This window comes from Fistularia commersonii, chromosome 5 (assembly GCF_037954325.1).
Source record: "Fistularia commersonii isolate RoL2024-O1a breed Wild chromosome 5, RoL_Fcom_v1.0, whole genome shotgun sequence".
Taxonomy (NCBI): Eukaryota; Metazoa; Chordata; class Actinopteri; order Syngnathiformes; family Fistulariidae; genus Fistularia; species Fistularia commersonii.
The window spans coordinates 5,039,961-5,065,828 of NC_141288.1; the positions used below are offsets into that span (position 1 = coordinate 5,039,961).

Here is a 25,868-nt window from a genome sequence, read left to right on the forward strand (position 1 = left end):
ACAGGGGTGACAATGGGACATCGGGGATACTGAAACTCAGTTAATCCATTTTATTTTGTGAATATGAAATTCTCCCAAAAGTAGAACAAGTTGAAGAAAAAAATGAAGACGTTTTCCTTCATGCTGTCCTTGTAGTAAAGAAAATGTCCTTATGCTGCATTGAGAATCCAGTTTTTCTCTGAGATAAAGGCTTGTGCATTTAACCAGAATAAGTGTGAGTACAAGCAATAATAAGATAAATCTACAATAGATTCTTCATTTATTCCATAGAAATAACAAGAGACATCAATATCAATTTGAATTTCTAACGTTTCTGCTGTACTTTCTAATGTTTTAGGTTTTTTTGCTGAATATATTTTCTGATTACTGTTTAGAAAGAATTTATTACTAATCGGCCATATTTTATTCCAGTTTAACTCATTATAGAGCGAAGACCAAAAAAAATTAAGCTGTAGGAGCAGTTACACCAACCAAAAGATTTCTTATGTATTTACTTGAACATTTGACTTTTGTAACATCAACACTTCCCCCCCAAAAAGTAGTTGCAAGACATTCCTTGGGATAGCATTACAGATCATGTAATATTCTTTTGGTGTACCTGCAATACCAAATTTGGCGGGAAATTCTTTTTATAATAATTGACCATTAGACTTCATGAGCTGTGAAATTAGAATGATAGTGGTTTATGGGGTTAAAATTATCATTTATTTTCAGCAGGCGAGTGGTGAGCTGTTAGGTGACTTTTTCACTTTTATCATCCATCTACTTGAAATACTGACCTTCTGAAAGTTGTTCTCATCTCATCTCATCTGCTGCAGGAAACAACAAGAAAACACATCTTTAGCATGGACAATATTTGATTTCAAGCAAGCCCATCTTTTACATACTTATGTTTTTTTCCACAAATGCTTTTTTCTTCATTGATTTTTTTTAAATTCTGAAATTTAATATGTTTCTCCCTATCTGACAAAATCTAATCAAGAGTAATGACATTATTTCAAATGGAAAAGTAACAATGCCATCTGCGTAGACTACCAGCTTTTCAAAATAAAATGCAAGGAAGAAAGAGTTGCCCATCTTGTGGTCAGAGGCCAAGAGCCCTGGAGCATGGCACACGTGTCGCCCTGCGTGCGTTGATGTTTGTGTGTGTGTGTGTGTGTGTGTGAAGGGGAGGTATTTAATCCTTCCTCTCCCGCGCCTGAGTGGAAAAGCCTCTTCCAAGGCAGATTAATGGAGGACAGTGCATGAGTCCACCATCTGTTCCACCAACAGTAGGAGCCTCTCCTCTTCGTCCTTTTTATTATTTCCTCCTTTTTCTATTTCATCATCTCACTTCTACTTCTTCTCTTTCTCCTTTTTTTTTTAAAAAAAAGAAAACCTTTCTTAATCTTCTTCACCATCAACATCTCCTCCCTGTTCTTCTGTAAGGTTGTATGCCTGGATGTGTTGATAATGAGGATTATTATAAAACCGACAATGACTTCCAAGTTCCAATATTTCAAAATAAAATCCTCTGTTGTTGCAATATTTTGAATTGAAATTATTAAACGTCTGACACTCTTTTAAATGTATTGAAAGATTTTTCAATGGCGTCTGTAGACTGTAGTTTTTTTAATCTTGTTTTTTTGTCCTTTACATTTGTGAAACAACCAGAGAATCTTCAGAATTCAACTTTATTGTCACTTTTTCGAGTTACACGACCTCTAAAACAAACATTTTTATTTATACTGTGTCTCTGTCAGCGACATTCCGCCTGCCTGTTTAAATAGTGAGCACTTGGTGCCAATTGACGAGTAAAACACCGCATTTTTGAAAAGAAGGATCCGTCTTTTCTGATGTGGGATGACCTTTCTTTCTTTTTTTTCCTCGCTATGTTTTCCTCCAAGTTTTACCGACTCTGGACTTTAAAAACAAAACAAGTAAAAAAAACAAACAAACAATCAAACAAACGAAGCAGACGGTGGATTAAAAGTGAACCGATCTATCATCTGTCGTACATTTGCTGAGTCTTTTCTTACTTTCTTTCTTTTTTAAAAATATTTGGGCGTTTCCGGTAGTGAGGTACGTTTCACGGAGACACGAGAGAAATCAGGCCTGCGGGTTTTGACAAAACCTCGTGTTCCTCCGCGCTTATAGTTTCACTTTCTGCAGGCGTAGAGTGTTTTTTTTTTTTTTTTTAACTCCTAAAGTTAAGCGTCAATAATCCTCCTCTTCCCCCAACCCCTTTCTTACTTTTTATTCTTAAACTTTTATCTGAGATGGGCTTCCCTGGCTGGTTCCGGAGATAATATGTGACCGTTTAACCCCTGCGTGGGAGAACCTTTGGACCGTGGGGACAACAGTGCACCGCCTCGCCGCTAGGGGTCGCTGTTGGCTCAGAGAATAGACCTAGCTTCCTAATTTCAAATAATGAAGTTTCAGGCTAATAAGATTGTTACTGCGTGTGTGTAAGTGGTTTTTTTTGTTTTGTTTTTTTTTTACATTGATATTTTTATTAATTTTATTATTCTAATTTTTTTTTCAGTTAATTGATTGCATACATGTCCTTCTGTTTCCTCGTACCCGTGTGTATCATTGACATTCAATCCTATTCAGCTATGTTTGTTTGTTCATATGTTTTGTCTGTTTATGTGTAATAAAACTGGTTAAAAAAAAAGGTGTAAGAACTTTTGAAATCGGAATTTTACCACAGTTAAAGCAGCAAATGAAAAGATTTTTGACGAGGTGCGGGGTTGGTAGGCAACTTGATGTAATAGGGAGACACATGACAGGGAGTGTGAATAAACAAAAAAAGTACAACATGCAATAAAGCAAACAAATTTGGAACATTGAGAAAATGTTGAGTAAATGGAAGGAAAATGTGAAATAGAGGATGGTAGTTGTCCAAGTTATTCATTTTTTCACACATGATGAGCCAGGTTTTCTTTGCCTTCTCATCACTCGGTTACCACATCATAAACCTCACAAACTGTCTTTGCCGATACCATTAATATTAATTTTATGACAAATTTTATACCATGTACCATGTAGTACAATAACTTCTCACTAAAAGTGTGCTAAAGTTAATCCTTGCATGGATAAAAGTTATGATTTGACAGACGATGAGAGATCGCATGAGGTCACAAGGAACAGCGGAATAATAATAACACAATAAAGGAAATGTAATTTTAGACAATGAAACAAAAATTCAAAGGTGACAGAAGAGATTAAATGTGTTTAAGGAGGTAAAACGGGTGGAAAAACTGATGATTTAATCTAATAAAAAAAAAAGTCAGCTGGAAGTAACACACACAACATGAAAACAAGTATAGAAAAAAAACTTTATTGAGATCAAAATTTTAATAAATATGGTTATTTTTCTGTTGAAAATGGAATTTGTTTTTTTTTATTACTGTTTTTGTGCTATCTGATTTAACAGAGGGTCAGCGAAGGAGTTGCCCTGTTGCAACGACAAAAAAAAAGAAAAGATGTTCAGCGCATGCGTAGTCCGGGGATGCCATATTGGAACGGGGGCAGCGGCGGCAGCAGCAGCAGCAGCACCAGCAGCCGGGAGACGGCGGCTCAGAGCTCACGCAAACTCGGAAAGAGAGAGAGAGAGAGCGACAGAGAGAGGAAGAGAACAAGCGAGAGAGGAAGGGAGTAAACGCCAAAGGGGTCTCGTTAAGGAAGGAGAGGACTTCGAGAGAGAAAACTTGGACAGGTAAGACAGGTGACGGTCTCCGCTCGACGGCCGCCGCCACTTTCTCTTCTTCGACGGGAAAAAAAAAAGAAAAAACAGTGGCAGTTTTTTATTTTTATTTTTGTTTTTTTTAAACATATATTTTTCACGTCTGCGCGAAAGAAAGGAGAAACAAACACTCGGCGCTAAAGGCGGTTTGTGTAAAAATACACACACATTAACACGCTAGTCGCGAGCTCAACTTGTGCCCGAACTCACGCGCTGTCATCCTAATTAAGAGCTCGCACGAGCCAGCGGTAGCCGTCTCGCGCCACTAAGTGATATTGTGTTATCTCCCACTCTTTCTCTCTCTCTCTCTATCTTTATTTTATTTAATTTTTTTAATTCAATTTTAGTTTCATTTTCATCGTATCGCTTTTTCACCCTCTGCGCGGCGAGGGGAAGGGTGTGAGATAGAGCCCTTTTATTTTGTAAATAAAAAGGTAAAAGTTGTTTTTTTGTTTTTTTAGTTCAGAGATGTTTCCAAAGCGAAGATGAGTCACTTGGGTTTTTTTTCTCGTCACATTAGAGGTGCGCAAAAAAAAAACGCCATCGGAAAATACCGGACACTGCCAAAAAATGTCAAAGCACTTTCAACATGGCGGTTTAGAGACGGAGAGAGGAGGAGGAGGAGGAGGAGTGGGGCGGAAGGCGGGGGGAGAGAGAGAGAGAGAGAGAGAGAAAGCGAGAGAGAGAGAGACAGAGAGGGGAGACTGCGCCTTAGAAAATCTTTGAACAGGGAAAAAACCAAACGCAGCGTCGTAACGCGACCGGATCGGTTTCTTTTGATGCCTAGTAGCGACGTTTAATCAATCAAACACGAAGCGCGCGTCCGGCGTCCATGCACGAGTTTTTTTCCACCGCAGTTTCGAGTGTGCAAAGTACACGGGCGGCACGGCAGCGGTGGCGGCGCCCCCTCTCCCCTTCCCCCCTCCCCGGCTCGGCCCGGCTACACCCTCCGCCTCATCTTCCTCCTCTCCTCTTTCACTTTATCCCAACAAACAACAGAGCAGTGCACGCGTGCGCGCGCGCGCGTGTGTGGGTGGTGGTGGTGGTGGGGGGGGGCGTCCACGCCGGTTTGATTTTAGTTTTTCCACGCGGAACCGCGACAGCCGTTGAAGGGTTTCTTCTTCCGTACTAATTTGTTGAACGTCCTCTTTTTTTTTTTTTTTTTTTGGTCAAATTTAATCGGCAATTGCGCATTTGTTTTTGTTTTTTCCCTTGCATGTGGTGTGCGCATGTGCGCGCGCCCTCGTGTCTGTCAAACATGGCTGTTTGTGTGTGAGTTTTTATTTTTTTTTCTGACGCGGGTTCCTCCTGCGCGCTCCCGCGAGATTTGAACCGAGACAATAAAAGAAGGAGGGGGGGCGCCCATGTTCACATGCGATGAATAAATACCCTTTCATCCAAATTTTGAAGTCGGACATTTTTTTTTCTAATAATTATTTGAAAATTCATCTATTTCAGAATTTTTAACCAGATAGAAGAGCACTTTCAGTGGGTGAAACAGAAATGTCTAATATAGTGAATGAAACGTGATGAATGTTAATTGTTTTTGTGCAGATTGTATGTATGTGTTATCTTGTTGCATTATGGTGGAGCCTTTGTATGTGAATGTTCAGTTCATGTGTTAAATGCACACTCGTGTGGAGCTGTGTTGTAATTGGTGGAAAAAAGAGGAGAAAAAAGCCAATGTAGGGTTTTTTTTTGGTCCACTATTTTGTTCTCCATGATACACGGAGTTGTGTGTGTGTGTGTGTGGGGGGGGGGGTGAGGATGAGGGTCCTGCTGTCAGCAGCGAACGTCAGCACACAATCTTTTCTGTTCCTCGAGATGGTTCCGTTTTGGAATCTATGGGAGTCGATCCGGGGGTGGAGAGACGTCTTTTTGTAAAAGGAAAACAATCTCTCTGAATGAAATGTCTGCTCATATGCTCTGTTTCGCAAGCGCTAAAATGACAAAAACAACAGAAAAGAAAAAGCGACTGTTACCTACAAAAAAGCATTTTGGAGATAACAGTTGGCTAACACGGTGCTCTGTGTCCATCGTTCCGCCATCTTTCATTTGTTGTTTTCTAAATGTGAACCAAACTATCGGTCTACTGTCCCTAGGGTCCCAGTAGGAGGAGCTTATTTATTGAACGTTGTTTGAAGATGACAGAAAGTCGGAAAGATGTTTATAAGTCTGTTATCTCCATCTTGTCCGTTGAAGAGACCAATGATTAGAGACTGATGACTTTTTCCAGTATCCCAGATGTCTGCCAGTTAATACCCCCCCGTTTGTTGGTGAAAGACTTCATACAAAAAAGGGCAGACATTCTTCAAAGCTGCTTCTTTCCTTTTGATGTTTCATGTCTTTTCGTCCACAAAAACGTCAATGAACAGCAAAAACTAGGTGATCGCAAAATATCGGCAATAACATCTGGCCTCTCTCCGTCGGTCTTTCTGTCTTCATAATTTAGTCTCAGACCTTTTTTGTCCTGCTGACATCTGTCAGCGACGGCGACGTCCTTCAATCAGGTGGCTCCATCCGTGCAGCTGGATGCCAACACCCTGAAGGGCAGGAAGGTTCTTAAAAGGACCACTTTCAAACTGTGGTTTTCTCCGGGGGGTTTTCATTTGTATTTCTGGCTGTGAAAGAGGAATAAATGAAAAGGCAAGACAAAGAAGAACCAGAGTTTGTCGGCTCTTGTCAAGTGTTGGACAAGGTGGACTTCAGTACTGTTCCTTGCTGTTTGACATACAGTCAGGTTCTCATACACTAGAGCTGATATTCACCTTCATGACAGGGATCTGTTGATGTGAAAGTTTAATTATACTGTTTTTTTTTTTTTAAATAGACGTATCCAAATTAGAGCTCAGAGAGTAGAAATGAAGGACTGAGAAACTTTGAGGTTCAGTCATATTCTTTTTTTAAACTGCAGGATGAGAAGGCTGCTTCCTGTCACTGAAGCTGAGATGAGATTCACTTGGAAAAGAATAAGAAGAGGAAAAAAAAACTTTAAAAACCTGCTGGTTTAGAGTTGACTGTCTACAGAAATTGTAGTGCTGAGAGTTGAACAATCAGCGTTTCTTTATCTTTTGCTTCAGAAAACCAATATTAAATGTACTGTATTTTTAAAGGAGAGACTTTAGACTCAATCAAAGAGTTATTTATGTTTTCAGCGCAAAGCTCCTGGTTTGGCTCTTCGGGTATGCAGTTTGTGCAGCTCTGCTATCGGAGCTTCTTTCCTGATTGATGAGTACACACCCTCCTACCTCTTTCCCTCCATGTCACCAGCGTGTGGGATTCTATCCCAAAAGCCGCTGCTTCTCACGTCGTACCAGTTTGCTCATCCTTGCTCACATCAACCCCCCCCCCCACACACACACACCCCCCCTCTCCGGGCCCCCCCATGTGGTGTCACATTTGGCGAACATGTTGGAGTGGAGTGGATCCTGTGGCGTCCTGCAAGGAAACGGCTCCTGGACGGGTCTAAAAGAGGAGAACCTAATAGGCGGTAATGCAATAAAAGCCGAGCCCATGCAGTGGTAGTTAATCTCCTAAATCCTCCATTAAATCTTTGGCAGGGATGCGCGCGTGTTTTTGTGTGTGTGTGTGTGTGTGTGTGTGTGTGTGTGTGTGTGTGTGTGTGTGGGTGTGGGTGTGGGTGTGGGTGTGGGTGGGTGGGCGGGCAGGGGCAGGAGGTTGACACATGTATGCCCCCCTGATGTGCACTCCTATCCCTATCAGGGGGCAATCAATTAAAAAGAAAAAGAAGACAGAAAGACATTCAATTTGAGTTTTGGGGCTGCGGATGCTCTGCATCTGGGATTATCTCCCCCAGACCACTTTAATCCCCCCCTGTTGGCCCAGTCTGGTCTCTTTCCACTGGGTGGCTGGAACGGTCCTGAGTTGCACCAAAGTTACAAATTGAGTTGAGTCAATGCTGCCGGACTTGAACATTTCCAAAGAGTTTAAAACCAACTTAAAGTCAGGAATTTTAATAATGTGTTATTTTAAAGAATTTTTTTGCATTTTTTTTTCCACTGTTTCCAGGCATAATTACCAGATAATCAGATGATTTTCAAGATTATTGTTTAACGAATGGCAGTCATTTTTTTATTTTTAAGTCACAGATGCCTATGGTGTCTTTCAGGGACAAACAACCTCTCTGTAATTGTTTCACATTTTGAATTAATAGTCAGTAATCAAAAAGTGAATATATCAAAGGCAAGTGGAGAAAGTCATGTTGGATTTCTTTAAAACCAATATGATAATCAGATTAATTTTTTTTTCAAAAACCATTTTATTTTATGAATTACTTATCATAAGATAACCTTTTTTGAATATTTGAAATATCTGTTTTCCGAAATGATTGAACACATTATGAGGTCTTTTTGATAAACCGAATAATTTCTTAATATGTGATCAAGGCAGGGGAAGCGAAACCTGAATTAAGGGGATTTTGTGTGTGCGTGCGTGTGTGCGAGCGTGTGCGTGCGCATGCGTATGTTGAGATGAGGTGGAGAAGGCGCCATGTCTTGCAAACAGGGCGAGGAGTTAGCTGAGATTTCGTCGTCAATCTTTTCAGACATGCTTTTAAACCTTGATGCCATCGAGAAAAAATCCAAACAAATCTATTATGCAAGATAGATGGGGGAGTTTTCCGCTGTCAAATTTAAAATTAAGGGGGTTTGAGTTTGGAAACAGGGTTTATTTGTCTTTTCGCTGTGTAAGGATCAGTGAGGATGCAACTCATCTCCTGAGACAGCAGGGAATTTCACATTAAACTGATATCGCAGAGGTGCCCCACAGCAAGTTTTCCTGATTTGATTCTACCATGGAATCTTATCAGCTTCTCTGTCTCCGGTCCCAAAAACAGTCAGTAGTTTTATTGAAGACTCCAAATTGTCCATAGATGTGATTGAACGTCTCTATATGATTTACAGCTGACCGCTCCAGGTTAAACCCTCACCCCCTCATCCCTATGTTAGCTGTGATTGGCTCCACACCTGCTGCACGATAGGGCGCATAGAGAACAAATTAACAGTCTTCTCCTAAAATTCCAGAGAAATAGATATTTTTTAGATCCTCATGAAGAAGAAAAACTTTGGATCCAGTCTTCCCTTGCCCAGACACAGGTCTACCTCCCTAGAGCCAGGCCTGGTGGCCGGGCCTTCTCCCATGGGGCTTGGCCGGGTACAGCCTGAAGGATTGACTTGGGTCCCTCTTCTCCAGGAATCACCACCCTCAGGCAGGGCCAAGGGGTTCAGGTACAGTGCAAGCTGGGCTGTGGCCGGAGCAGGGGACCTTGTGGTCCGATGCTCGGCTGCAGAAGCTGGCTCTTGGAACATGGAATGCCACCTCTGTGGTGGGGAGGGACCCCAAGCTTTTGCCTGAGGCTGAGAGATTCCGACTAGATAAAGTCGGACTCACCTCGATGCATAGCATGGGGTCTGGAACCAGTTCTGAACCCAACTGGTGTTTTGTTATTGGACTTCTGTGCTCGTCACAGTTTGTCCATAACGAACACCATGTTCAGGCGTAAATGTGTCCACATGTGCACTTGGTACCAATGCACCTCAGGCCACCGTTCTTTGATTAACCCTATGGTCATGTCGTCGGATTTGCGCCGCATGTCCTGGACACTTGGGAGAAGAGAGGGGTGGATCTGTCAACTGATCACCACCTGGTGGTGAGCTGGCTCTGATGGTGGGAGAGGATGCCTGGCAGACCCGAACATAATGTGAGAGCCGCTGCTCCTCCACTTAGAGAGGAGTCAGGTTAGGTGGCTCAGGCATCTGGTCAGGATGCCTCCTGGACACCTCCCGGGGGGGGTATTCTGGTCATGTTCATCTGGGAGGAGACCACAGGGAAGATCCAGGACATGCTGGAGAGACTGTCTCCTGGCTGGCCTGGGAATTGGAGCTGGACCATGTGGCGGGGGGTCTGGGCCTCACTCACTGCTCCGACTGCTGCCCCTGCGACCCGGCTCTGGATAAGTGGGGGAAGATGGATGGATGGATGGATAGATATTTTCTTTTAGATACTTCTTGGTACTTTTGAAATATTAAAAAAAAAAAAAAAACGCATTTATGATTTAATTCAAACTTAATTATTTTTAACAGATTTTTTTAAATTGTTTTTTAGCTATTATTGTTAAAAAACAATTTTAATTTACAGCTACTTTTTCTATCAAACTAGTTTAAGGCATTGAAGTTGTTTATACACAAATGAATCAATGCCATGAATTAGACCATTATGCTTGTGAAATCCCGCATTTAGTCCTTGAAGTCAGTTTTACTAACAAGTACCGACAGGTTGTGTTTTTATTAGAAGAGGAATACAGTTTTATTTATTTATTAATGTCTTTCTGGTAAGTTAATAAAGATCTTTTCTTCTTGGTCATTCCACTGCTACACGCCCCGGGGGGGAAATAAAATCCATTCAACTCATTACTGATGATTTGCGTTAAAAAAACCCCACTTCTGATTCCCTTTGCTCGTAAATCAGTTTCAGTTTTTCGACGCGTTCCAGAAACCAACAGAGAACATTCTTCAACCCCGCCGGGATGTCGATTCTTATGCTTTTTTTTGTGTGTTTTTAAACAAGACTTTGACCTATTCTTTTTGTTGTTTTTTTCCTCTTAAATTCTGCAAAGATAATAAACAAACTACCCAAGCTGAGGTTTTGATTGGAAACGAGCGCTGACGTTTTTGTTAAGCGTTTGCATGGTGACACATTTTCCTGTTGAACCACAAAACACACTCAAATGACCTTTTCAGTGATTTAACTACTTTTTTTTCTCTGTCTTTAAACCCAGAGGTGCGGCCTCTGAGGGGAATGAGAAGTTAACTGATGTGGGTTTAAAAAAAAAAAAGGCCTGGAAGCTGGTAATTTCACTCCTTTGACTTGTTTGTAATGTCTTGTGATATTTTCATATGGCAGTCTAGAGGAATTCTACTTCTTCTTAAGAAAACGAAAAACCCTGTAATAGATAGTTTGAGTGTTTTACGGAAACCCGAGGTAATGATTCTTCCGTCACCTCGTCATTAATAACAATTTGTTATGGATAAAACAGCTCTTCGGTTTACAAATTAAAGTCTCATCCTAAGTGCTGTTTGTAAACCAAAATTAATTTCCCCTTAGGAAACAATGGAATATTGATAAAGTTGCCCCTATCCTGCCAAAATAAAAGCTTCCTTTACTGTTTTAAAGTCATCCTGTTCTCAGGATAGCCTAGGAAACAACAATACTGAGGACTGTGCTTCCTATTCAAGAACGTGAGCACCTTTATCACCTCTGTTCCTTTGGGATGGAAGAGACCTTGGGATCTCGCTGTACTGTCCTGCAAAGCAAGATCCTAAACACAAAATCCTCGTCCTCCCTTCGCTACAATGTCTTCCTCCACTGGTGTTGCGGTTCTCAGAATGAAAAAAATAAACGTGCAAAAGCAATTAAGATCAAAAACAAAGTGCTTAGAATCAATGGTGAGTTCAGGGCGTTTACACTTTCAGATGCTGCAGCATGACCCGTGCATCTCAGTTAGTGGTCAGCAGCCTGCTAGAGGCTAGATTTGGTTTACTGACAAACTGTTTTTGTTTACCAAGGCATTATATGTTAAGAGATTTTTGTTCCTAAACTGGAAGCACTCTGTAAACAGAGGTTCCTGCACCTGAAAATAACAAAGCCAATGGAATGATGTCGCCAAGTCAGCGTCAGGGGAGGAGAGAGACAAAAACAAAAAGCACGTCACCCATTGAAGGGAAAATTCTTCTGTCCAAGACCATCACTGACAAGACTATCACTGAGGGCTGTGTTCATCTGTTTGTTGAGACGCTTGCCCCTTTCTTAAAAATTAAAAAATGAATGAAAAATAAAATCACAATACAATTACAAAAGACTCAGGGGAATGAAAAAAAAATACAAATAAATATCTGAAAATAGATTCTTTTAAAAAAATTACTTTTACAGCTAATGAGACTCTTTTAAAGAATAAGAAATATCTGGATATTATCAGGTTATTTCCAAACAATGAGGGTCTTGGTCAGAAAAGGAGGAAAGCTAGTATTTTTAGTGTTTAACATAAAAAAAATAAATAAAAAAAAATCATCTTTTAAGCAGAAAAAGCTCAGTCTCAATACAAAATTAATGGTCTGTTATTTTGAAAAAGAATCAATTTTTACAGTCTCAGAGCTGCTGTTTTATGACTTCATTATCCGGTGATAGGATAATAAATAGGGGCCGAAAACAGACCACAGAAATATCTGTTTTCTCTAAACGTGTGTTTTCTTTATCTAAATATCAAAGTGCTGATGTCTTCAGGTCTTTTTACATCCAGAGAACAAAAGAGTGGAATCAAAGACAACTTAATCGGCAGCTGAGTATTGATCATGATCATTGACTCATTATCCAATAATCCTACTATCGATCAATTGGTTTATCAGCATGTCAGAGTTTGGCTAAAGGGGGATTAATTTCACTAGAAACTAGAAGTATTTAACATTTGATGTGTAGGAAGTGGGGAGTTTACACTTGCCTCTCTTCAAACACAATCCAAAACCATCAATTGATCATCACAAAAGTTGGCAACTGATCTCAAAACTGGTAATAATCAATCACCCTGGGCGTGTCTTGTTGTCGAAAAGAGTCAGCAGAGGCCTCTGATTCAATCAAGACAGGGTGAAACTTCACAGTGTTCTCAGAGTGTAAGGGGGAAATTTTTAAGAGGGAGGGGGGCTCAAAGACATAGTGTGTGTGTGTGTGGGTGGGTGATCACACCAATGATGAGTCAATGTTGCTATAGATTGTAGGGCAAGAAAACCAGATAGGCTGTGTGGGAATGAGGGGGGAGGGGGTGCTGGAGGGGGAGCGGGGGGAGCAGGAGGGGGGTGAAGGGCATCATGTGAGTCAAATTAGCTCAGCTTGTTGTTTATGCAGTGGATGTGTGTGTGGAGCCACTGTGGGACATCAGGGGTGTGTGTGTCAGAGCTATCCTCCTCCCACACACACACACACACACACACACACACACACAGTGGGCTGTTTGTGGAGGCTGTCAGCGCTGTTGTAGCCTCTCAGTTCTTGTAAACACTCCTGGAACAAACAGCCTCTCTAGTTTTTTTTCCCTTTGCCCCTGAAATTTTCTGGATTCAGATCTTCTTTTTTTCCGTCCAATAATTATTTCTACAGCCACAGAACTTTACTGCACGGGATTCTCACTTTTCTCTCACTTTCTTAGTTGTGTTGTTTTTCCCTGGACTAACCAACTGTAAGCTGAAGATGAGGCTTTGGACCATTCGGATCTTCTAAACTGTTAGTGGGAGTCCTTAGGGGATCTAGTTTATTTTTGGTTTTTGCCTTTTTTTCCGTTGTCGTCGTTTGGGGTCAAGGATCTCTTACGTCGTCTGGGTGTGAGCTGGCAGGTTGATGGACGTGCTCCGGAGTTGGAGTGTGACTCAGTGGAGCTGACGGCGGGTGGCGGGATGCTGGTAAACATGGCCGATTGTTTTCTGCGACGGGATGAAAAACAACTCGTGCGGAGGTGTGTTTGTTGCTTAAAGGAACTTTGGTATCCTAATTTGTTCTTCAGAAAACTTCCTTGTCAAACAACTCATGCTGTGTTCTGACATTTACCCGCTGATTTGTTTTTCTTTATTTATAAAGATATTACCATTTGTTTTGATTCATTGTTTTGTTTTGTTTTTTTCTCCCAAAACATACTTGAAAAGCCAAGCGTTCCTTATAAATTACCTAGTGTGTTAATGAAGCTAATTAAATCTTGGTGTTATCAGTATGGGTGGTTTTCGTAATCAACGGTGAACAAAGATCTGTTTGCTGTATTTATTTTTCTGGTCACTTAAGAGGATGGCATGACAGTGCAGTGGTAAGCTTCTCCCAGAAAGCAAAAAGATTCCTGGCTCCATTCTGATAGAGGGGTTTGCATGTTCTCCCTGATTATATTCCCAAAGTCCAAAATCATGGATGAGGTTCATTGGAGACCCCCAATTAGCCAGATGTGTGAATGTGAGAGAAGGGGTAATGAATGAATTATTGGATGAAAAAAACATGAAAAATTTTTGTCTTGTTTTTTTGGAATTGCAATAGCTTTATTTTATTGTTATTTTCTGGAGTTTATGTTTTTCAGGTAGTCAAATGTGTGAATGATTTCAAACTACACTTTTAGGCACTAGTTCATAAATTACCTGAGTTGGGGGATTTGGAATGTATGGGGGATGTAAGGTCAAGTTCACTGTGATTCTAGGGAATTTTATTGGACCTTGAAATCAAGGATTGTTTGATCAGATTTTGTGGATCAATGATCAAGGTTGCTGCAACATCAGTTTTGTCCCTTTCTCAAAGTTGTCACACTTCAGGAAGTGCTTCAAGGAAGTTCTGAAAAGTTTGGCCCCAATGTCTTAAGGTCTTTATCTGGAATTGTTTGTACTATGCCCTCCCATCGGTATTTGCCCTGATAATTGGCTCCTCTCGGAGTTTCAGGGATTGCACGTCCACTGGGACTCAAGGACTCATTGGTATTTGGCAGTCAGAACATTAACATTATAAGAGAAATGATAGGTAGGACATTTTGCGGCCTCAAAGTTTAAAGTCACAACAAAATGTCCTTCAATTACATTATTATGACCACGAGCTCTTTAAAAATCTCCATTGTTTGAGTCTGGACAAACATGATGGATACAAGCTGGAACTGCCTGTTTTGTTGAACTCTGAAATCTCTTGTCAAGTTGAAGCAGAAGTAATGATCTTCTCCACTGGCTGCTGTCAAAAATTATCTTAAAAAAAGGAAGCATTTCCTTAGAATCCGTCCATCCATCCATCCATCCATCCATCCATCCATCCAACCATCCATCCATCCATCCATCCATCCATCTTCCCCTGCTTATCTGGGGTTGAGTCGTGGGGGTAGCACCCGGAGCAGTGAGGTCCCAGACTTCACTCTCCCCCGCAACATGGTCCAGCTCCTCTGGGGGACCCCAAGGCGTTCCCAGGCCAGCCTGGATGCATAGTCTCAGGCCATCCTGTGGAGGAAACTCATTTCGGCTGCTTGTATCCACAATCTCGTTCTTTCGGTCACTATCCACAGCTTGTGACCATAGATGAGGGTAGGAGCGTAGATCAACTGGTAAATTGAGAGCTTTTGGCTCAACCTCCTCTTTACCACGACAGACCAGTACAGAGACCTTATCACTGCAGACACCGCACTGATCCACCTGTCGATCTCCCGCTCCATCCTTCCCCCACTTGTGAACAAGACCCAAAGATACTTTAACTCCTTCACTTCGGGCAGGACCTCTTCCCCTCTCCCTTAGAATTGTACATGTGTTTGTGTATATATCTATTGTAAGTCGCTTTGGATAAAAGCGTCTGCTAAATGTAATGTAATATATATATATATATATATATATGTATATGTGTGTGTGTGTGTATATATGTATATGTGTGTGTTTATTTATATATGTGTGTATATATGTGTGTGTGCGTGTATGTATATATATATATATATATATATATTACATTTTGCCTGCAGATATTCCGGATTCCGTCTTTGTGTTCCAACTCATTCTACAAGCAGAAAAAAAAAAACCTGACTCATTAGGCTTATTAGCCTCGGGGAAAACAACCGGAGGCACAGCATCACACGGAGAGGCCACTGATGAAATGAGCTGGCTGCTCTTATTTATTTATTTTTCCAATTCACCCATGCTTTTTGAGAACGAATCACCAGCGGTTGCCCTGATGGAGCTGGGAGGGTGATCGATCAGTCCATAGCTCCTTATGTGGTAGCAGAAGCAGCTTGTTGCAGTTTTTTTGAAAGAGACTTTTGAAAGAGACTTTTAAAAAAGAGAAATGTCAAATAAAGCTGTCAGTCTGTCACCGCCAATCAGTCAATCATCAAAAGATGAGCAAGGACAGATAGTTTTATCTTTTTCAAGTCAGACTAGACTGGCTGCCATATTTACTTAGGGAAAACCACAGAATGTTCCACTCCGCTTTAGTCACAGGGTGTGTTTACAAAATGGCAAATTCTTGTGAGTATTGAAAGTGATTTATTGGCCAGGAGCATGTTGTTGTTTGTCTTCTGCTGTTTTCATGGTCAGTCAGTTCCTAATTTTCCTGGTTTGACAATACTTTGGTGATTTCTAACAGATGCAAGGATTTGATCATTTTCCATCATTGAAGAGAAATTATTTCTTGTAGCAGGCAGTGGGATGGGGTCAGGGGTTAGTCTGTGTGATATCGTGACTTTTTACCACCTTCTGTTATTTAACGCTTCCTAATACCTTTGTGAATGCTGACACATTTTGCCTGTCCTCCATGGAGGACACATCCTCCCCACCTCCCCAGTGAGCTCTTGTGTCATTCCGGTCTTTCTACTTTTGCGCTACTGCAACTGGTCATTTGACGGGGAGTCGATGCAAATCCAGGCCACCAGCAAGACGTTGAGCACAACAGGCTCGCTGGTCACCCCATTTTGATTTTTCAAAGCCAAGGTCCCCTTTGTCTCCATTGCCTCTGCGATGGGACGGCGACCACTTCTTCCTCCTTTTTATTGCAAGGACATGGCATCATCTCCTGCCTATTAAATTCCGTTTCCAAAGAAGTCCTTGGCGAGTAATAAGTGTGTATCAGACTGAAAGTCGGTGCTCTTGCAAATCGTGACCCAGGGAGTCACTGTTCCGCTGGACATATTTGGAATTATCCTTCAAATATGACCAAATTACTTGCTTTGTCCCACATACACACACACGTGCACAAACAAAACATGAAAAAATGTTTCAATGAGGAGGTGCCAGAATGAACATTATATTACTGATGACCTTTGTGCCTGTGTCGGCCACCAAACAGCTAGGGCTCTCGTTAGTTTCATCTAAATCTGTGCCTCCTTGTTGGCCAGGAGAAGCCTGAAGATGCTGTGAGGACCTGATCGGCTGCAGGTCAAAGGTCAGAGCCGGGCAGAAGTTGGAGCAGCGGCAAGATGCAGTCTCGCTCTCAGCAGCAGCGGCCCCTGGTTCTTGCTGCCGTGACGTCCCACCGACCGACCAATGGGAAAGAGGAGGAGGTGAACACAGGTGGGGCCTCCTCCCTTTTAGACCAGTTTTGTTTGACATTAATATTCTTTTGATTGTAGTGCCTCGATTTCAAAAAAGGATATTTTTATGAAACTTTCTACTTTAATGCTCAACTGAATGTAAACAAACATTTCTAATTAATGACAATTAGGGCATACTTTTAGATAACCGTTGTTCAGCTTGTTGTGTGATCCATAAGAAATGTGTTTTGTTGAATAGTTGATAATTCATGCAACGTTTTTCTCAATTTTTTTGTTGTGTTTTATCTATTCATATCATCACTTTGGAAATGATTTTCTTTTTATCTTATGAAAAAGATCAAGATAGATCACACTGTTATAGCTAATATGTATTGTTATTAGTCATTGAAAGCAATTGTCAAGAAAACTAAATATGTTTCATTTCAATAATCAAGAATAACCAGTGTGATTTCCCACAAAGTATCTTGTTGTTAGCCATCTTGATTTGTTTTCATAATTACTTCATCAAGTAAGCAGTGCTGTAATTCTCATTAATTTGCTAATTTGTCCTTTTTTTACCCCACTGTAGTTTTCCCTTGATTGTTTTAAAAATCGTGGCTTAATGGCATGAAAATCTGTGTTACAATTCAGTAATTATACTGAAATTACCTAAAAGCGGCATGAGAGCAACAAATCACAAGACAAAAAAATTGAGGCTTTTTGTACATCTGTATTGATCGGTGATTGACTGCCAATTTAAAAACCACTAGGAGCGAACGCAAACCGGTTGTTTGCTGAGAAGGCTCATCAGAATTGACAGGTTTGATTAGCTGCCTGGCATCATGTGACAGATGGGTTGCCTGTCTTTTCCTCTCACAAGACAGCAAGTGAAATGTAAAGTGGAAAAAAAAACATCTTGAGGGGAATGTGTTTAGTTGAATTACTGTCCTAGCGATTCTGAGATTAAATACAGAATCCTGAGGATATAGTCAAATTTACTGTTCCTGTTTATAAGCACTGAGATTTAAGTGAGACATATTGGATTGAAGTCAAACTTCTGGTCTCAATTTGAATAGAAACAGTTGAAAAGACAGACAAAAAACTGATTAGTTTGATGGCAATGGACATCCTTAGAGTTCTAGAACTGAATTAAGAATTCTGAGATTATAGTCAGGAATCTGAGATTATAGAAGTATTTCAATACTTCAATACTAAGTTTCTCAAAACTTAATCTTCTTTACTGAGGTTTTAGAGCATCCCCCAGGTCAGTTGCAGCAACCTTTGTTTTTTTTTTGTTTGTTTGTTTTTTGTTTTTTTTTGATAATTCTCTCTTTAATCTTTCCCCCCCCTCCTGAATTCTGATCTCAGATTTGTGCCTTTGAACCTCTTTTTTTTTCCTTTTTGTAATCTCCCTTTTTTATTTTCTTTCTTTCAGCCCCTGCTTTAATCTCAGAATTTTTACCTTCAAACTTAGCTTTTTCCACAGAATCCTGGCTTTAATCTCCCCCTCCTCTCCTTCCCGGCCCTAATCCCACCCTAAACCAACTCAGTGTATGACTAGAGCCGTAATATACCAACTCAGAGGAAGAAGAGTCAGTCACAGCAACACTGAACACTTTGTGGAGTGAACATTACTTGTATTATGTAAGATGGCTTACTGTGTGTGCGTGCGCACACACACACACACACACAAACACACACACACACACACACACACACACAAAGAGGGTGTATTTGATGAAGTGCATGCTGAGCCTCCGGCGAAGGCCATTGCTGACCTCAGGTTGTATTAATCCAGACGCCGAGTCCATGGAGGAGGAGGATGCTGAGTTTAACTGGGAGGAGTATATGGAGGAGACGGGCGCCATCCCTGCGGCACACACTACCTTCAGACACGTAAGTGATCCCTTAAACACTCTCCGCCGGGGTGTGAACGAACACACTCATACACACAATTGGAGTCTTCCTGGGCAGTGCTGGCAGCCAGTAATCCACTCCAACAAACACTGCCCTGTGTTTTCCTCCATGGTTACATGCCGCATGATGGACAGACAAATGGACGGCCGCCGCCGCCGTGACCACAAGCCTGCAACATGGGATGATTCAATAGAACACAATCGAAAATGTTGTTTTTGTTCTTTTGCTTTTGGTTCTCAACGGTGTTTTGGTTACTCAAGAGCAATTTTCACCACAATAGATGACATTGTTTGTGTGTGTGTGTTTGTCAATAACACCTGCGATGCGGCTACCAGCACCCCGAGGAGCCAAATCTGTAAAGATAGCCGACAGACACATCATTTCAACAACTTGGTTCTGGTGATTCTTTCTCTTTTGCTAAAAATCATTGATGCTCTGCTGTCAACTAGCTGTCCACATCATAGGGGGCAGTTCAAGGTCCACTTTGCAACAGAACGTTTTATCTTAATTTTAGATAAACAAAATTACTGGCACTCACAGTTATTGATCTAATAGTAAAGTACTTTGCGTTGATCAAACTGATATTGTACTCCTGGTTTTTCTGGAATACATCACAACTTCTCAGGTTTGGATGATTATGTTCCCCGAAAAATAATACATTATTATTAGATAATTATTATTCTAATCATTATTATTACCTGTAAAATTCAATGTTTTTCTCCCTTTTATGAAATTCAATATTCAGTTCAATATAGAAACATCATTATCTATGTATTACTAAACAGTTGATTACCACTCTATTATTTTCCTCCTCCATCAAACATTTGATAAATATATTGAACAGCCAAATCTTCTATTGATCCCCTTGATGAGGTCATTGGAACCCTGTGCATGTCTCATACAAGATGCTTGCAGTATCTTGTATACTGCCTGCAGTACTTCTATCCACCTGCCGCTCAGTACCTGTTTGTTTGCGTGTGTGTGAGGAAAAAGTGTCTCGGCAGTTACAGGAAGTCATGTGTGGCCTCAACCAAAACAAAACTAAAGTTGTGTATTCAGAGGTTGATAAATCACTAAATTAAAGAGGAAAGTCAAAGAGAAACAAGGGTCAGAGAGACACACTTTGTCTTTTGTGTGTGTGTGTAGGGGGGGCGCAGTGGACGGGAAGCGCACTCTTGGCTGTGGTGGAAATGTGTGTCATCAGTACTTGGCTGTTTGGACAAATCTAAAGGAATTGAGGGGGTTAATGTCACCACACATGCACACACCCCAGGTCGCTCACAGTTGTCAAGCAGAAGACAAACATGTCCGTTCTCTTTCCATTTCATTTCAACATCTTCCAATGTTTGGATTGTTCCACTTTCAAACTTAGTGGGATTCAAATCCCAAACCAACCTTCAATTTCAAAATCAAAATATTGTGGTTCAAGAGAGGGACATCTGTCAGATATTTAAATTTGCATCTTCTAAACATAACATTAGCATCTGGGTGTTAATCCACTGGATAATGGATTAAGATTAGGTCCTTTGGCTTCATCAGCACTTGCTCTTCTGATACTTTTTTGTTTCCAAACACCGAACATCAGCCCATGTGTTGATACCACTCTGTTTTTTTTCAATGTTCAATAGCCAGCTATCGCTCTTTGTGTCGGCTCCGGAAATCCAGCATCCACCCGGCTGCTTCAGAGGGAACTCTCAAATGGAACCTAGTGATTTTCATGTTGACGAACAGAAACCCATGTGGGAGGAGTGAAGGGGTGGGGGCAGCGGGGAGAAATGGAGCGGGGGACAGGCCCACAAGACGGAAAGTATTCTTGGTATTTTTTTTTATCTTTACTCTGGTAGAATACTGTATTTTAATTTTCCTGCCAGTATGAGTGCGGCCATGGATATGTATTGAGTCCAGGTTATTTCAAGAAGCCTGATCTTTCACACCCATGCGGGATCCACCCTGAGTGGACCAGAGTGGGTCAGACCCCCTGCCACCACCACTGAGTGGCACGAGGTCCACCGGGCCCTCAATGTTGAACGCAGAGAGTTCTAGAACTGCTTCTCAGATTAATGGAGGGATTTGTTTTTGGTTGGTACTCTTGTCTAAGAATAACAAGGTTTGATTCTGACTTTGTTTGCTCTGTGTGGGTTCTCTAGATTTTCAGTCTCCAGCCCAAAAACAGTTAGTATGTTCATTGTAGACTTTTTTAACTGTCCATAGTGAATGAGAGAGTTGGTGGTTGGATTTGTCTCTAAATGGACCTGTGATTGACAGGGTACCTGCCCAAGTCAAACCCCGCCTCTCTGTCCTCACTGTTAGCTGGAATTGGCTCCAGCCCCACTGCCGGTAAATTGAATGAATGAGAGTTCAAGTGAGCGGGACTGCAGGTTGCCACCGACAACAGGGCAGCTTTTTTTTGTGTCAGACTCACCTACTGCCACTGTTTGGGAAAATCTGTATTTACATTTGTCTAAAAACAAAACAAACCTAGTCTGATTTTGTGTTTGTATTTCTTCAATATGTTGACTCACCACCCTCACTGCACATCTGCTCTTCAGGATAATCTGCTGCTGAGTTGTACTGTAATATCGGGCCACTAAAGACCCGACACCAGAGGAAATATGGAGCTTCCTAACTTCCTTCCTCCTCCTTTCCTTGACTGTAATCTAACTTTCCCTTTGACTGACCTCACGCTTGTATTATTTAAATGATTCATTTCAGTTAATTCTAAAATTTGATCAGGGGCTCTTAAACATATTATTTTTTTCACAATATAGTAATCAATTTTTTTTTTTTGTATAGTTTCTAATTTCACATGATTTATTTTGAATACATTTTTGACTGATTTTGAATAATTTAAAAGCAGTTTTCAGGTCATGTCTCGAAATTGTCATGTGATTTTCAGAATTTTCAGTATTTCTTTTTCCCCCCGTAATATCTCATGAATCAGTTGACAGTGTTTTTTTTTATCTTAAACTAATTGAAGTTAATACAACATTATTTTCTATTTATTTTTGTGTTTGTTGTTTGCTTGTTTTTCTCTTTTTTTTTTTAAGAATTACGGCATTTTCCCAAAAATTTTCAGGACATTTTTGGACAATTTCTTTTAGGGAGCTTTTAAACAATTATCAGCCTTCTCCAGTTGAAACAGATCCTTATTTGTTTATATATATGTTTTAATTTGGTTTTAGCTTAAAACACAACCATGAAATAATTGACATTGTGGGTGAAGTTTTAATTTGTTTTTAATTTTGTCAACCAATTGTTGATAGCAACTATTCAAGTTAAAAGAAGTCCTTTACAAAGGAAACATTTGGCATCTAGTGGATGTAGAGAGTTGTATTTCAGGTTGTTTCCATGGCCTGTTAGCATTTACCCCTCAGGTGTTAATCGAGCAAAGCACCAGTTTATTGTGTCATATATCCCACAACTGTGTAACTACTGAGTAATAACTGTTACATCACAGAGGTTGGCCAGACTGCGTCCCGGGCTTGAGGTCATTATCCACCTCGTCGGACAGTGTGTTTGGAGCAGCTGTCAGCCGCGGCGATGAGCCTCGAGGCGGCTGGTAATTTTAGATGTTAGAGAACTGTGTCAGTGTTTCACATTTATTACATCACCCGGAGCAATGGGCGCAATAATGACTAGATTAGACTATGTGGGTTGGGTTATTTATTTATTTTTTTTACAACTGTCAGGACACATGTTGTTTTATTTATTTCTTTTTTCTTCCAGTCTCTATGTGCATGTGTACGAGTGAGTGTGTGTCTCCGGGGAACCTAAATTGCCTTGTTGGTAAGTGGATTGAGTCGCTGGCAAACAGACCATGAATTCCCCAGAAAAAAAAACCTGATTCAGTAAAGTGCAGCCTTCGTTGTTTGCCCGGACAAATTGAAAAAATTTCTCTTGGGCCTGTGCTCACGCGAATGCGCGCGTGCGCGCACACACACACACACACACACACACACACACACGAACAAAAATACACATTTAGAGAGTTTGCTTGCCTGTAGCTCTGTTATGTAAGCCAACCAGAGTGATACAGCACGTTTGCATTGTTGCGACAGGAAGTCACGGGGGCCTTTCGTATTGTGTTTATTTCTAAGATGTTGGCTTTTTCCATTCACTGGCGAGCCCGTGCGTGTGAGAGCATGTGCACGTGTGGGTGTGCGATCCCTGAATGTGAACATCCTGTCATGCTTGAAGGTTTCTGCAGAGTAATTGGGGAGTGACTATGGTGGTGCGTGCGTGCGTGCGTGTGTTCTAAGTACTACTATTAGCCCTGCTTGATTAATTGAACCTCACCTGTGGTTTGAACTCCTTTGCTCTTTAATTGGAAAAAAAGATCTGTGCAGGTTGGAATAAATTGTCTCTGGATCCTGATGAGAAACTAGATTATATTTAGCTAATGGTGATAATTTTTTTCATTATTCTTATTCTATTATGTTTTTCAAAATAGATAATTTTCTTTTTTTTTCGCGAATGCCAGTGGACCCTCTGGAGGTAAAGATGAGTCAACACAACAATGGGAATTAATCATGTTTTTTATTATGAATATTTTCTGCAAATAAAGGAGAAAAATCAGCAAGAAATATATTTCGTATCCACAGGAAATCACTTGAAGGTCTGAAATGGAAATTGAAAATCACAAGACCATTTTGTGGAAAACTACGGTCCTTGTAAAAATAAATGTGTTCGAAATGGGTGTACAGTGCCCACAAATGGCCCAGGAATCATTCCCAAAAACAAGATTAAGGAAATAAACATGAGAAATGTTAACTTATTTCAAAAAAAGTAAAAAATAAAAAAAGGGGGATTATATCAAATTTTATTTCAACATATTATTTTGTTATTAACTCCAACACATGGATTATTTGTTTATTATTGCTCTTTTATTTGATGATGTGGAAAATAAAACTGTTAAGCTCTGCAATGAAAAACAGTACATTAGTGGACACGATTATTTGAAAATCACCCGGGGAATAAAAATAGTAAAACAAATAAATCAGAAATGATATTAGCTCTGCTAAATGATCTGGGGGTTATTTGAAAATTAAAACTCATAATGAAGCATCAAACTCGTCTGTCTTACTAAATGTTGCTTTATCAGATTTTAATTTCTATTTTCTTGTGAAAGTCTTCCATTCAGCCCCGAAACCTGACAATGTAAAATCACAGATGATTTCTGGTGAACACATTTCATTGGCACCAGTCTGATTGAGACCTATGGCTGCAGATTAAAAACAAATGCCATCAATGTTTGTCTGACTTCTATTTTCATTCACAGTAAGTCGTCTGGTAGACAAAGTCTTGTTTAGTAACAGAAACAGGTTCCAGATTTATACATTCAAATACAACTTTATTTGTGTATTCTTCATACAAATCTAAATCATACAACATGAATTTCAAGAATATTCATTACACACATGGCCCTCTGAAATACTATTGTATATTTGTTTCTCTCCATCTATCCATCTGCTTGTCTGCCAACTGTGTATCCATCGGTCTGTTTACCAACTATATCTGTCTGTCCATCTGTCTATCCATCTCTTTATCTGTCAGTATTAGCTATCTAGCTAGCTATCATGCTATCTACTGTATATGTCTGTCAGTTACCTTGTGAGCAAGTTATTTAATAGATTAAACTTTACTGCATTTCTTCACCTCCCAGACACTTTAATCATCAATCAATTAATCTGCTGATGGTTATTTACTTTTTATTGGTTGATTGAAATATCAGACTAGGGTTTTCCTCCTTCCTCAGCTCTCCCCGACCCAGGAATGAGGGGTGTCGAAGAATGTCGATATGTGACATGCAGAGCATTGCTTTCACTATATTCTCACGTTTAAAAGTTCAGCTGTAATCGATCAATCTTTGAACCGCAGCTCCGTCTGCTCTCTTGCATCGTTTACATGGGGACCATTCTTTATGTTTTAGAAACATTTTTGTTTCTTGCCATGGGTGCCTGACTCTTGAGACGCTGGTGAAGGTTCCAAGTCGTACAGAGGAAGACGGTGGAGATGCTTGCTTCAGGGTGAAAACCTCAGATCAAGGAGTCGCCCCTGCCGCTAATCGCTCTTGAGATTTTTAATATAGAAGTGCGGTAAATGTCCCCATGGTGAGAGACGGTTGCTGACGAAGGGAATGAAAGGTAGAGGTTGGCATGTGTGATGGAAAGTAGGGCTCTCAAATTTTTATAATTTTTAACTTTATTTCTGTGCTCGACAGCCATGATGGTTCATGCTCCTGCAACAGCAGCAGCTTCAAGGACCTTCTGAAGGACCACTTCCAAATTGAAATTTATGGTCTTTTTAAACCGTTCTTTCTGGTCTTTTTCTCTTGTAACATTAGCCAGAGTTTCATCGTGTGTATGTTTGTGTGGTTCCACCCCCAGGTGGAGGTCAGCCTGCAGAGCAGCTTCCAGCCTGGCATGAAGCTGGAGGTGGCCAACAAGAGCAGCCCAGACACGTACTGGGTCGCCACTATCATCACCACCTGCCGCCAGCTACTGCTGCTGCGCTTCAGTGGCTATGGCGAGGACCGGCGGGCTGACTTCTGGTGCGATGTCATGACGGCCGAGCTGCACCCGGTGGGGTGGTGTACCCAGAACAACAAGACCCTGATGCCCCCCGTAGGTAAGAGGGACTCATTGCACTGGCCTCACGGGTTCTTTTCACACACAAGCCGTAAAGACTGTCCAGCTTGTTCGCTCATTTACCTGACAGTGCCAGAATAAGTCTGATTGGACTGTAAAAACCAGCCAGCATATTCACAGCAGAAAGGCATCGACGTTTCACATCGTGACTGGAGTGAAATAAATAATCTGTGTCTGCAACCAAAGAGGGGAATCGCTGTTTAAGCCAGATTGGAATGATGAGATTCAGGGACCGTTCGTGTTGAGATACTTCGGACAAAACACTGCAGTGTTCGGATGATGTCCTGCTTCCTGTACCTGTTAGTAGAATCATTGAAGACTTAACTTGTCCATAGGTGTGAATGGTTGGATGTCTCTCTGGCCCTGTGACTCTATGTTGTAAGCCCGATCTCTCGGCTCTGTGCCAGCAGGGATTGGCCCCAGCTCTCCACTACAAGATTGCAGTGTCGATAATGATTGAATGACATTGATTAATGATCGATTACGAGAGAACTAGTCGAAAGGTCCAATAAAAAAACAGATGTGATTCGCCGTAGTAGCAGCAGGCCGGATT

At 40.9% G+C, this 25,868-nt stretch overlaps 1 protein-coding gene across 4 annotated transcripts in view; it reads left to right on the top strand.

The window, feature by feature from the left end:
- Positions 1-3,503: 3,503 nt before the first annotated feature.
- The window catches only part of sfmbt2 (Scm like with four mbt domains 2), a 60,358-nt gene continuing 37,993 nt past the window's right edge, over positions 3,504-25,868 (top strand). The window contains exons 1-4 of one of the 4 annotated variants that reach the window (XM_086146577.1): positions 3,504-3,700; positions 16,617-16,791; positions 18,550-18,647; positions 25,055-25,295. In XM_086146577.1, coding sequence (XP_086002703.1) covers positions 16,698-16,791; positions 18,550-18,647; positions 25,055-25,295 — 433 coding nt within the window. In that variant the 5' untranslated portion in view covers positions 3,504-3,700; positions 16,617-16,697. Of the gene's footprint in view, positions 3,701-13,076; positions 13,245-16,616; positions 16,792-18,549; positions 18,648-25,054; positions 25,296-25,868 lie in introns of those variants that run through there. The other 3 variants (XM_086146581.1, XM_086146579.1, XM_086146578.1) reach the window with 3 other exon arrangements.